Consider the following 13,671-nt stretch of genomic DNA (forward strand, 5'->3'; position numbering starts at 1 on the left):
AAAGCTTGTATAACAACAATCACCATCTTGGATCTTGCCCTGAGGTCTTATAAAAGAGTAAAGACTGAAAGCAGGGGCCAGCTGACCTCTATGCTAATTAAGACTGTTTGTACTTCCCAATTAGCACACTTACGCATTCTTCTATGCCATTGCACCTCAAAAGCCTGGATGATGCACTTAATTAACTGAAAAGAAAGAAGTGTGGAATGTTGGCCACTTCATGCACTCAACAGTCACAGCTTTAATTACCAATTACGTGAAGAGTGTCATCATTTGGGACACAACTTGTCAAACTAACTTAACCAACCAACTTATTTTTTTGGATTCTAATGAGAACAATCTACTTTATGTAATTGACTTATTTTACTAGATACAGTAGAAAATATTATTGAATTTCTTTATCTGTTTAAGATTGTGTGCTCATTGTGAAGAAGTGCGATGGGAAGAAATCATTGCATAATGAAATGTGAATGGCAAGTTCCTCTTTCATTTTCATGTTTTATCTTTACATTGTACGTTTACAAGATAATTTTGAGCGAAATCTTATATGGACCTTATATTTACAATGTTATCACCTTATATATGTCTTATATCTGTACTCTAGCTGTAATCTGTTCTTCACATGTCATATTTCTGACTTCAACACATAAAAGCATCAGACGGATTTGGTCTTGGTGATGTGCATCAGGGTGACATACGCAAAGTCCATGATACTCTGGCCTGAAATCCCTGTTATTCCTGTCAGCTCCTCCACTACCTGCACCACACATGAACCAAACTCACTAGAATCCTTTGAGACTGGCACGTTTGAAGCAAGTAATAAATATTTAAATACACTTCACGGTGACTGACAGAATCATGATCTAGATTCAGGAGCTGTACCTTTTCCCATGTTGAGATATGATGAATGAAGGCGGCCACAGCAATGACTCCCACTCCCAGAAGCATGAAGTCCTCGGTCACCGACACAAACTTGGCTCTGTTACAAACACAAAATATACTTCCTATTCCTATGGCTATGGCAGGTTTAACCATAAAACAGTGTGACGTTTACCTCGGAATGAGTTATGACCTTGTTGAAGGTGAACTGTGTAATTCACGCACCACCAAACAGCAAATTTATTAACTAGATTTACATAATGTGAGCACAATACACACCGCTGATGGTAGAGAGTTGTGGGTAATGCTATGTGGAGGTAATTTATCATGTTGATAGGCGTCGCTCACCTGAAACTCATATTATTGGTTGAACCAAAAGTTAGACCTGAGAAATATTTTAAAGTGCCAGCGTTTGCATTTTTCAGTGGCCTGTTACTCAAAGCTAGTTAAACAAATTCTGAGTTTCACCTAAATGGTGTTTTGTTTTTTTAATAGAGGTTTACTGAACAAATTACTCTTTCTTTAAATAAATTCAGTTATAACTCAAATTTTCTCTAAACTATGCTCTAAACTATAGTGAGCCCTTTTACATTTGGCCTAAGGATACAATTAACTACAGAGCCCAAACTTCAATTTAATTACTATTTATTTTTAAATATAACAAGCAACACTCAACTTAAAAAAATAAAAATTATGCAAACACGTAAATTGCACATAATGCAGTTTTTAAATTAACTTCTAAATTATAAAAATTATATTTGTTGTTGAAATATATTCATTTACACAGTGCCTCTCATAACTCGTTTCATAACAGATTTATTTAAACATACAGTAAATAATTAAGACATCACTAACAGGTAAAGTAAATGAAACGCTTTGTGACATTTTGTTTACAAACTGTTTTATTGACGTCTTTCTGCGGTTGAAACGCTGATTGAGCGATTACATGAGGCATGAGATGTTCTTTCATGTTTATTTCGCGTTAAAACTAGTAGTACAGAGGAAGAGATGATCGCGCTGCCGTTTGAGCCGAGGCGTTTATACAGCGACCAGTTGCGCAGCATCAAAGAGCATCAAAACAGCATTTATTGTTTGAATTTCTTGAAAAAAGGACATAATTTGAAAGATAAGACTTTGTTTCTTATCAAAAGTACAATATATAACACTGGAAGTTTTCAATTAAGTTCCACTCGTGCAGTGGTTAAAACAACACTGTATTTGTTCAGTACACATGCGTACCGAACCGAAAGACTCGTACCGAAAATTTCCGGTAAGAATTAGTGTTGTCAAAAGACCCGGTACTTCGGTACCAAGTCGGGTTCGGTACTAAAAAAATTAAAACGTTACGGTACCAGGTTTTTTTAAGTACCGGTGGTACCGAGTACCCGGTCAACCCGGTTCTTGATGCGCTATCCGAAAGGTGCGCAGATGCGCTCTCTTCATAAAAGCACTGAGACGTGGCGACATCAAAAAGAGGAAACACACTAAACTAACAAAACACTTTAAAGACACCCAGAACAAATGAAAGAGTTCAAGCAGGTAAGTTTCATTTTAATTTTTAATATTTATATCTTCTCAGTGTTTTCCATACATTGATTTATTTGTGGCGGCCCGCCACAATATCAAAACTGACCGCCACAAATAGATTTTCCAAAAGGCTTTGACTTCATTGAATAAACATGAGCACTGCACGTGTCAAAGTCGAAACCCCATGCTGGTGTTACGAATACTGAAATTTTGGTACCGTGACAACACTAGTACGAATACGTGTACCGTTACACCCCTAATATATATGTGTGTGTGTGTTAGCAGCAAAAGCTGGACAATTAAATCTCTACATTTTTTTTAAGTGGTTTAATTTGAGCAAGAGATCCAGGGGTAGTGGTTTCATTGCATCTGAAATATGTCACTTTGCTCACAGCTGATTGGTCCAGTTTAGGTTTGTGATCTCTTACCAGAATAAAACCTGCTCCGGACCAGGTTAGCTATGTAGCACAAGTTACCACGACAATGAACACAATCTATATTCTTGAACCCAAACAACCACTTTGTTCAAACTAATTCAACTCAGTGGTCACTAGGCCACAGGAATGGCATATTTGTAGTTTTGTCTACACATTAAGCTGGAAGGAGAAAGCATCTGAACCAAAATTACATACTTCACCTTTAAAAACATTAGTAGAGAGAGTCAATGGGGAAAATTAATAAAACCCTGTTACCTTTGTTCATGGGAAGGACTGGAGCATCCAGTGGCAGATTTGAGCAATGAGTTGTAGATTGTCTCCCTCTGCAGGTAAATGAACTGCAGTACACGCACACACAGGTGATGTAGTTGAGCAACAGGGACACTTGCATCATTATGGCCTGTGTAAATGCACAAAACACAGTGATTAAGACCATTTGAGTTATGTGCGATCTAAATTTATAGCGGATACCTGAGAAACACACTACTTACCCAGCACTTCCAAAAGGGTCTCCACGTATGTTAAAGGATTTGGGACATTTAAATTAAAGTTGAGAGTTTTTAAAACGAGAATCTCAGAGTCCAAGAGCTGCTCTTTGGAGCAAGGGTAACCAACTGCCTGCAGAAATCTCATGGCAATGTCATTGTTAACAACCTAGACAAACACAAATAGAACTGATCACATAACGCATGGAATGTTCGTTACGTTCTAATTTATGAAATAAACATACGTTGGAGTACAGGTCCAGTTTGCTGGCTATCTGAACGCTTGAGAGGATGGAGAGAAAGAACTTCTTCTTGAGTGTTTGGAAGATGAGCTCCTCAAATTTTCCTGTGTCCTCAGATGATCCTACTTGACCTTTCTGGCTGCGGATTAGATGTTCAATATATTTGGCCATAAACCTAGAGCATGACAAAGGGAAGTTGTTTTAAACAGGTTTACAGTGAATAATGCTCTTTCAAGATTCTTTAAACTACCTCTCCAGTATTTCGATTGCCTGGTATCCAACCGCAGGATTCAGTCCCAGCTCCTCACAGAGATGAAACACACACTCTGCGGACCGAATAAACAAGGGTGATAATACATGAACATAAACGTATCAGCATATTAGTATTACAGTACGTTTCAGACATGACGTCATTGCAATGATAGTCTTACAATAGTCTTATCATTGTATTTTTAGGCTAAATACTACACATATGGAACACATTAATATCTATGTTTTTCAAAATGACAATTTTCACCTGAGATTCGGAGCCAAATTACAGGGGGGTAAAATTACTTCAGAAAGATGGCAGCATCATTATGTTATTTTTACACAGAGATTGGTTGGTCTATTAGTAAAATCGGTTGACTTGAGCAATCTTTGTTGCATTAAATGCCAGTGGTGACCATTCAAAAATGGAAAAAAAGCACTTTTCAAGTTTTTTCTCCAAAGTTTGCATCCCTGTAAATCAAGAAGTTTTAAAGATATCTTAATGCCCTTTAAGATTTTGGGTCTTAACAAACTTTCCTTTTGGCATCTTCATTTTTAAGGCTCTATATCAGGGCTGGGCAACTTCGGTCCTAAAGGGCCACTGTCCTGCAGAGTTTAGCTCCAACCCTAATCAAACCCACAGCAATATTGGAATCGCAATATGGCTCCAGGAGGAAATTGTTGAATTGTACACATTTTCAGTGGTCAAGAAAACCAAATGTGGGTCACTTTGCATACAGATGATACTTTTTTTTCTTTTAAAGAGGAAGGTCTGAAGAACAAATAATGTTGAAACTAGAAATGTATCTGGTTTCCCATCTATCAAAATAATAGCGTAGAACATACCTGTCCGAGTGCCATAAATATACTTTTTCTAAAGTTGTGTGCATGTCACTCAAGTAGTATTAAATTTATCTCAATATTCTTTTTGATTATTTTAGATATACTGTATTCCTAATAAACTTTTCTTTTTGAATCTTCATTTTCAAGGCCCTTTATAGTTCAGTCCCAGAGATATGGGGATTTCAATTCGGCTCCATGTGCAGATTGTTGAATATTACCCATTTTCAGTGGTCGAAAAACAAATGTTGGTCACTTTGTGTATACAGCTGATACTTATTGTATTTAAAGGGGAATATCTAAAGAAGAAATAATGTTGAAACTATAATTGTAGCTTGTTGCCGAATCTCAGGTGACAAAACAGTGGATTACTCAGTAAATATACATCTGACATTTAATATTTTGGCTTAAAAAAATATTGACAAAATCTCAAATCTGAGCCGGGAAAGTTTCTGAAATTTGGTTGATTTGGTACGGTGTAAATGCACAAAACACAGTGATTAAGACCATTTGAGTTATGTGCGATCTAAATTTATAGCGGATACCTGAGAAACACACTACTTACCCAGCACTTCCAAAAGGGTCTCCACGTATGTTAAAGGATTTGGGACATTTAAATTAAAGTTGAGAGTTTTTAAAACGAGAATCTCAGAGTCCAAGAGCTGCTCTTTGGAGCAAGGGTAACCAACTGCCTGCAGAAATCTCATGGCAATGTCATTGTTAACAACCTAGACAAAACACAAATAGAACTGATCACATAACGCATGGAATGTTCGTTACGTTCTAATTTATGAAATAAACATACGTTGGAGTACAGGTCCAGTTTGCTGGCTATCTGAACGCTTGAGAGGATGGAGAGAAAGAACTTCTTCTTGAGTGTTTGGAAGATGAGCTCCTCAAATTTTCCTGTGTCCTCAGATGATCCTACTTGACCTTTCTGGCTGCGGATTAGATGTTCAATATATTTGGCCATAAACCTAGAGCATGACAAAGGGAAGTTGTTTTAAACAGGTTTACAGTGAATAATGCTCTTTCAAGATTCTTTAAACTACCTCTCCAGTATTTCGATTGCCTGGTATCCAACCGCAGGATTCAGTCCCAGCTCCTCACAGAGATGAAACACACACTCTGCGGACCGAATAAACAAGGGTGATAATACATGAACATAAACGTATCAGCATATTAGTATTACAGTACATTTCAGACATGACGTCATTGCAATGATAGTCTTACAATAGTCTTATCATTGTATTTTTAGGCTAAATACTACACATATGGAACACATTAATATCTATGTTTTTCAAAATGACAATTTTCACCTGAGATTCGGAGCCAAATTACAGGGGGGTAAAATTACTTCAGAAAGATGGCAGCATCATTATGTTATTTTTACACAGAGATTGGTTGGTCTATTAGTAAAATCGGTTGACTTGAGCAATCTTTGTTGCATTAAATGCCAGTGGTGACCATTCAAAAATGGAAAAAAAGCACTTTTCAAGTTTTTTCTCCAAAGTTTGCATCCCTGTAAATCAAGAAGTTTTAAAGATATCTTAATGCCCTTTAAGATTTTGGGTCTTAACAAACTTTCCTTTTGGCATCTTCATTTTTAAGGCTCTATATCAGGGCTGGGCAACTTCGGTCCTAAAGGGCCACTGTCCTGCAGAGTTTAGCTCCAACCCTAATCAAACCCACAGCAATATTGGAATCGCAATATGGCTCCAGGAGGAAATTGTTGAATTGTACACATTTTCAGTGGTCAAGAAAACCAAATGTGGGTCACTTTGCATACAGATGATACTTTTTTTTCTTTTAAAGAGGAAGGTCTGAAGAACAAATAATGTTGAAACTAGAAATGTATCTGGTTTCCCATCTATCAAAATAATAGCGTAGAACATACCTGTCCGAGTGCCATAAATATACTTTTTCTAAAGTTGTGTGCATGTCACTCAAGTAGTATTAAATTTATCTCAATATTCTTTTTGATTATTTTAGATATACTGTATTCCTAATAAACTTTTCTTTTTGAATCTTCATTTTCAAGGCCCTTTATAGTTCAGTCCCAGAGATATGGGGATTTCAATTCGGCTCCATGTGCAGATTGTTGAATATTACCCATTTTCAGTGGTCGAAAAACAAATGTTGGTCACTTTGTGTATACAGCTGATACTTATTGTATTTAAAGGGGAATATCTAAAGAAGAAATAATGTTGAAACTATAATTGTAGCTTGTTGCCGAATCTCAGGTGACAAAACAGTGGATTACTCAGTAAATATACATCTGACATTTAATATTTTGGCTTAAAAAAATATTGACAAAATCTCAAATTTGAGCCGGGAAAGTTTCTGAAATTTGGTTGATTTGGTACGGAATGACCCTTATCATAATAGTTATGTTTGCTAAAACAATTAAACATTGTTATTTACATTACTATCATTATTTACATCAAAATAAAAGTCTCTCTTGCCACAATAATCTGTCAAACAGGAAAAGTTATGGGGCCGATTATTTGAATACATCTGCGATATATCGGCCTTGGCTTGGCGATATATCAGTGGACCACAAAGTCATGTTATGAACATTGTTTATAAATATTTAAATCATTCACTAACATATTACAGTATGCTTCACATTACTGTGGTACTGCCATCTGATACCAAACCCCTGACATATCACACTAGCTAACATTATATGCTAACATTAGTTTAAAGCCAACAACACTCACCCACTATCCTCCTTTCTTTCAGACATCCACAGAAATCTGACACGCTCTCCAAGTTGGATTTGTTTCTGTTGTTGAGGTTGGACAGAATATCGGTTAAAATGTCTAAAGACACCTCTCCAAACCTCGGGTTCAGCGGTTCTCTGGTGTGCAGTGAAAACATAGTACTTCCCGCCATTTGTTAGTAAAGATTAATCGTGTTGGAAATGTTCGTTTTGCTCCAGAAAGCCAAATCCCCTCACGAAGCTTGTTTAAATATCAGCACGTTTTATTTTTTATTTTATTTTATATGCTGATGTATAATTTTTAAGACTTTATAACAAGACATGCAAATATATTCGAGAGGAATTCCAAATAAATTATTTTTTCGAAATTTTAACGACGACTGTGATTGGCCAATTCTGAGAGGCGTTGAGAAAAGTAGCAGAAACCACGTGATAACACCATCAACGTATTGGTTGTTTAAAAGTGGCTTTTTTTTTTTTTATGAATACATTTCTTCTAGGGCTGTGGTCATAGACCCCAAATACAATATGCAGGAATACAAGAAATATAACATCACTACAATAACTGAAGTAATTAATTTTATTGTATTTATACCTGACCTTATCTACATATGCTGCCAGTTCAACAATCACGCTTCACAGTCAGCTGGTCAAAGATTAATTAAAATTAGTTGATGTAAAATAAACTAAATAATTAATAAAGCTACATGTAAACTTGCATCAAATTATTCCCCTCAACAACTTGTAAAGCGACGGGCTGCGCAGACATTGCAAAAAAAATAAAAAAGAAAGACGGACTGCGCAAAATCGACGCAGCATTGATTTGCAAAATAACCGTGTTACGTCACGAAAACAGCGCTTCAAACATGGCGGACAAGAGTAGTCAAGGGGAGCCCAAACCTGAATCCCAGTTTGCAAAGAGAATAGATCCTGCAAAGGAAGTTCTGACCAGGGAACAGCTGCAGTTCATCCGACAAGTGGAGCTGGCGCAGTGGAAGAAGAAAGCAGTCAAGCTCCGGGGACGAAACGTTGCGACAGGACTCGCTATAGGCGCTGTAGTTCTCGGCATCTGTATCCTTTACAGCTCTGTTACACAAGGTTATGGCAGCAGTACAGTGCGTTACATTACATTACAGAACGTGCTGAGCTAGTGATGATGTTCTGCACGGCTATGATGATGAATGATAGCAATATTAGTTCAGTTAGCGTGTTACTACACGTGGGTGCGTTATTACACGATCAGCCAATGTGACCCGTGCTGGAGTCACATGAGCAAGTCAAACTCTTCAATATGTTTACTGGTGCTGTTAACTAATAGGTTACACTTGTACTGTTAGCAGGTCAAAACAAACACTAGAAGTTTAACCTTTTTAATGAAAATGACTATATTTGTTTCCCATAATAGTTTTACTTCAATATGTTGTATTTTGAGTGGATTTTATGATACTAAACCATTTATTTCCTTTTAAAAATAATATTAGAAAAAGCTTATTTCAGAAAAAGCATTTTGAGAAGGTAAAGACCAGATAACTTTTAATGAGGGGGATGTACAAATTAAGTATTACCAGAATTAAAGGGATAGTTCACCCAGCAATTACAATTTTGTTATTTACTCACCCGCAAGGTGTTCCAAACCTGTATGGCTTGCTTTTTTTTTCTTTTTTGGTGAACACAAAAGATCTTTTGAAGAATGTTGGTAACCAAACAGTTGCTGGTAGCCATTGACTACCTGCTGAGCTAGTGATGATGTTCTGCACGGCTATGATGATGAATGATAGCAATATTAGTTCAGTTAGCGTGTTATTACACGATCAGCCAATGTGACCCGTGCTGGAGTCACATGAGCAAGTCAAACTCTTCAATATGTTTACTGGTGCTGTTAACTAATAGGTTACACTTGTACTGTTAGCAGGTCAAAACAAACACTAGAAGTTTAACCTTTTTAATGAAAATGACTATATTTGTTTCCCATAATAGTTTTACTTCAATATGTTGTATTTTGAGTGGATTTTATGATACTAAACCATTTATTTCCTTTTAAAAATAATATTAGAAAAAGCTTATTTCAGAAAAAGCATTTTGAGAAGGTAAAGACCAGATAACTTTTAATGAGGGGGATGTACAAATTAAGTATTACCAGAATTAAAGGGATAGTTCACCCAGCAATTACAATTTTGTTATTTACTCACCCGCAAGGTGTTCCAAACCTGTATGGCTTGCTTTTTTTTTCTTTTTTGGTGAACACAAAAGATCTTTTGAAGAATGTTGGTAACCAAACAGTTGCTGGTAGCCATTGACTTCTATAGTATGGAAAAAAAAATGAAGTCAATGGTTACCAGCAACATTCTTCAAAATGTCTTTTGTGTGATAGAACGTTAATTTCTGGGTGAACTATCCCTTTATCTCTCGTCAGACTGTTGAGATATCTATTTGCCTTCACCAGCCTCCACAGATGGCTACACTTTCTACTCCGTATCCCAAGAAAGAGTCATGGATGAAATAGATGAAGAAGCCAGAGCTGCAAAACTACAGGCTCCGAAGACCGGAGCCAACTGAACTGAATGAACTTTATCTTCAGGAAGTGTCTACACTGACAACAGGAGCCTGACAAAACTGGCATGACGCAGATGACGCCAGCAGAGGGCGCCACATCTATTTAAACCAGGGCGGGGTAACTTAGCACCAACCCTGATCAAACTCACCCACCTGTAGCTTTCTAGTGAACTTGAAGACATTGATTAGCTTGTTCAGGTGTGTTTGATTAGGGTTGGAGCTAAACTCTCCAGGACCGAAGTTACCCAGCCCTGGTTTAAAGTCTCCTATTCAACCCAAGACTCAATATTTAACCGATATAAGGAGAAATCCTTCGTTTTTGCCAAAGCTAAATTCTACAGGATTACTATAAAAATGTGTTTCTGGGATGCAGTTCATGGAATATGTTAGTGGAGACTGAATGTCGTCATATTCCTTGTTTTATTATGAATATGAATACTTACTACAGTAATTCTGCTACTGCTGATATATTGCTTTGAGTGCAAATACATAATCAGAGTGAGATTAATTTAAAGAAAGTTTTGTTTATGTTTGTCTTTTTTATGGACACACAATAAAATGATACTGCAGTGTCTAAAATGAATACTCAACCCACAGTCATCTATATATTTATTGACTTTAATGTACAAATATGATTTAGAAGATACTACATTATCATCATAAGATAGAGAAGGCACAGCATGGAAGTGTTGCATTGTACATCGAAGCGATCAGTATAATGAAGCATGAAGTCACATTTCTCTCAATCTAAAACACATTGGCTGTGTTTGTGTCTGTAGCTGATTTTCTTGTTCACTGCACATATAAAGGCATTCATATGATTTTTCACAGTTTTTAATGAGCCGTGAATGGATCTTAGGTTGTCATATTCAATGACAATGACCCTCAAACTCATGGAAAGGTGTAATGCATCAAGACAGAAACCCAACTGAAAGCACAAAGCCAATTTTTTTTTATACATTAAAATCTTTACTGTAAATAACATCTATTTCTGCTCATTCATATTCTGAATCCCTCTTTAATATGCATGTCGGTATCTCATAAGTTCATCATGAAATAAACAGTGATTTCACCATATATTGTACATAATGTTTCCACACTAAAACTACAGAAAGCATAAATGTTGGCCTTTGTGGAAAATCTGATCATACTGTGTTAATATTACAATGAAGATAACGAATGCACTTTTATTGACTGCCCTTTGTAAACATCGGCAATCAATAATTTATTAATGACTCTACTGTAGCGTCACAAATGGGACTTTGAACTTCACACCAAAGTGCAGTGTGCATTTTGCATCCGTCTTGAACTTTATGGCCGATTCTTGCTTTTTGGTGCAATTCGTATATTGAAGGAATATGTCATGCATAAATGAAAATTTGCTGAAAATGTACTCATCCTCAGGCCACCTAAGATGTAGATGATTTTGTTTCTTCATCAGATTTGGAGAAATGCAGCATTCCATCACTTGCTCACCAATGGATGCTCTGCAGTGAATGGGTGCCGTCAGAATGAGAGTCCAAACAGCTGATAAAAACATCACAATAATCCACAAGCAATCCACACCACTCCAGTCCATCAGTTAACATCTTGTGAAGTGAAAAGCTGTGTGTTTGTAAGAAACAAATCCATGACAAGACATTTTAACTGTAAACTGTCCCTTCTGTAAACCTCATTCTGACGGCACCCATTCACTGCAGAGGGTCCATTGCTGAGCAAGTGATGCAATGCTGCATTTCTCCAAATCTGATGAAGAAACAAACTCATCTACATCTTGGACAACCTAAGGATGAGTATGTTTTCAGTGAACTATTCCTTTAACATCACCATATTAGGTCAGTCACATTCAGACTGATAAAAGACAATAAAATATATATATGTATGTAAATGTATATAAACATAGACTTCAAGGTTAAGAAGTTCTACATCTCCATGGATGAAAATCTCAAAGCTGGCATAATCAATGCAAAAATTATATATATCCCACCTACCCTAAATCTGTTTTTGTTTTTTTTTATTCACATTTAGAATATAAAAGAGACCCTATCAGATAATAGTAGAAATATTTCTGGACCGGATCTACAGAGTTCATGCTGATTATTGCGTGATGATTTGGAGTTTCTACAGCGCAAACACAGGCAGTAGAACAGAAACAGCAGGACATCTGATGTCCAGTAGTGTACTGTTGATTCAGATGTTTGCCCGTTCAGCAGGTTCAGGCGGTTTTTAGAAAGTGCAAAGAGACAGTCGAGAGTCAAACTCAGTGCTGAGCCTTCAGAGAGAACGTCACAGCATCATAAAACAGCAGAGTCCCGCCAAACCATTGGCTCTTCACAGAATTAAGCAGACTTAATTAGTGCATTTGCACTAGAAATGCGCCTTCTGACACCAACGCTGGATTCACACAGCATATTATGCTTAGGAAACTGTACATTATATATTACAAACCCAATCTGTCCAGTTCAGGCTATGAGGATATGATTGGATCGTGTGTCTGTTTCTCGGTGGCTGGTTGTTCAGAGTTTGGTGTGGTAAGAGCAGTCATGACTGGATGAGGTAGTCTGATGTACGTAGTCCCGCCAATGTACCAGGCTAAGGATTCTTACTGATAGGGAAACAGAAGAGAGAATCATTATAAGAGTTTACCAAGAGCTGATTTATGCATAGATCAAATTTAAAGGGATAGTTCACCCAAAAATGAAAATGTGACGTTTATCTGCTTACCCCCAGGGCATCCAAGATGTAGGTGACTTTGTTTCTTCAGTAGAACACAAACGAAGATTTTGAACTCAAACCGTTGCAGTCTGTCAGTCTTATAATGGAGGTGAATGGGAATCACGGCTTTGGGAGTCCTAAAAAAACATACAGAAACAAAACCAAATTAAACCCTGTGGCTCGTGACGATACATTGATGTGTAAAGACACGAAACGATCGGTCTGTGCAATAAACTGAACAGTATTTATATATCGTTTTTACCTCTGATTCACCGCAATGTCCGAACTGTCCTGAGCACGTTCTCAACAGCCGGTGCGTGACGCGTCTTCTTCTTCTTGCTTTACGGCAGATTGCAGACTTATAAGTGCATTACCGCCACCTATCTTTCAAATGGACCATTGACACTCCTAATTGAGATTGTAGATAGAGTGTCAATGGTCCATTTGAGAGATAGGTGGCGGTAATGCACTTATAAGTCTGTGATCCGCCGTAAAGCAAGAAGAAGAAGAAGACGACGCGGACCGCGCTCAGGACAGACAGTTCGGACATTGCGGTGAATCAGAAGTAAAAAATGATATAAATACTGTTCAGTTTCTTGCACAGACCGATCGTTTCTTGTCTTTACACATCAATGTATCGTCACGAACCACAGGGTTTAATTTGATCACATTTTCATTTTTGGGTGAACTATCCCTTTAAGTATCGTAAGATTATGTGCTTCTAATTAAACCTGGGTGAAATGTTGAATATTCCTAATATGTATGCATTTTGTGCACTTTACTGTGCAGTTTGTGCTTGATCATCCATGTTTCATGAGTATTAAAGCATTAAGACAGATATGTTTTAATATCTCTGATTTAAGCTTCAATAGCAAAAAGGCTGTTAAATCAGAAAGATCCAATTCTGTGGATTTGTTCAAACTGGCGGTTTTGAATCATTTCAATCGATTCATTCTTTGTAGCATTTTCACCTAGTTAACATCTCACAATAAACTATTATATTGGTGCATAAGAATGAA

General features: G+C 37.0%; 3 protein-coding genes across 3 annotated transcripts in view; 1 reads left to right on the forward strand and 2 right to left on the reverse strand.

The window, feature by feature from the left end:
• Window positions 1-422: 422 nt before the first annotated feature.
• cntd1 (cyclin N-terminal domain containing 1) lies at window positions 423-7,716 on the reverse strand. The gene is made up of 7 exons (XM_016493078.1): window positions 7,383-7,716; window positions 5,712-5,787; window positions 5,465-5,636; window positions 5,225-5,387; window positions 3,099-3,243; window positions 883-979; window positions 423-757 (listed from the first exon to the last, which is right to left on the reverse strand). The coding sequence occupies exons 1-7, from the start codon at window positions 7,555-7,557 to the stop codon at window positions 656-658; spliced, it is 930 nt and encodes a 309-aa protein (XP_016348564.1). The 5' UTR covers window positions 7,558-7,716; the 3' UTR covers window positions 423-655.
• A 483-nt stretch (window positions 7,717-8,199) lies between these two features.
• On the forward strand, window positions 8,200-10,520 carry coa3a (cytochrome C oxidase assembly factor 3a). The gene is made up of 2 exons (XM_016493079.1): window positions 8,200-8,455; window positions 9,837-10,520. The coding sequence occupies exons 1-2, from the start codon at window positions 8,251-8,253 to the stop codon at window positions 9,938-9,940; spliced, it is 309 nt and encodes a 102-aa protein (XP_016348565.1). The 5' UTR covers window positions 8,200-8,250; the 3' UTR covers window positions 9,941-10,520.
• A 1,425-nt stretch (window positions 10,521-11,945) lies between these two features.
• Window positions 11,946-13,671, reverse strand: part of wnk4a (WNK lysine deficient protein kinase 4a) — a 70,773-nt gene continuing 69,047 nt past the window's right edge. The window contains exon 23 of the mRNA XM_016493068.1: window positions 11,946-12,542. Coding sequence (XP_016348554.1) covers window positions 12,540-12,542 — 3 coding nt within the window. The 3' untranslated portion in view covers window positions 11,946-12,539. The remainder of the gene's footprint in view (window positions 12,543-13,671) is intronic.

This window comes from Sinocyclocheilus anshuiensis, unplaced genomic scaffold (assembly GCF_001515605.1).
Source record: "Sinocyclocheilus anshuiensis isolate Anshui unplaced genomic scaffold, SAMN03320099.WGS_v1.1 scaffold546, whole genome shotgun sequence".
Taxonomy (NCBI): domain Eukaryota; kingdom Metazoa; phylum Chordata; class Actinopteri; order Cypriniformes; family Cyprinidae; genus Sinocyclocheilus; species Sinocyclocheilus anshuiensis.

Excerpts from the sequence above, each read along its gene's own strand:
- coa3a (XM_016493079.1), top strand. The coding sequence starts at position 8,251 with ATGGCGGACAAGAGTAGTCAAGGGGAGCCCAAACCTGAATCCCAGTTT. Across the intron at positions 8,456-9,836 it reads CGCTGTAGTTCTCGGCATCT|ATGGCTACACTTTCTACTCC; the intron begins GTATCCTTTACA and ends CAGCCTCCACAG.
- cntd1 (XM_016493078.1), bottom strand. The coding sequence starts at position 7,557 with ATGGCGGGAAGTACTATGTTTTCACTGCACACCAGAGAACCGCTGAAC. Across the intron at positions 3,244-5,224 it reads GACCCTTTTGGAAGTGCTGG|GCCATAATGATGCAAGTGTC; the intron begins GTAAGTAGTGTG and ends GCATTTACACAG. Across the intron at positions 980-3,098 it reads AGTCCTTCCCATGAACAAAG|AGCCAAGTTTGTGTCGGTGA; the intron begins GTAACAGGGTTT and ends TGTTTGTAACAG.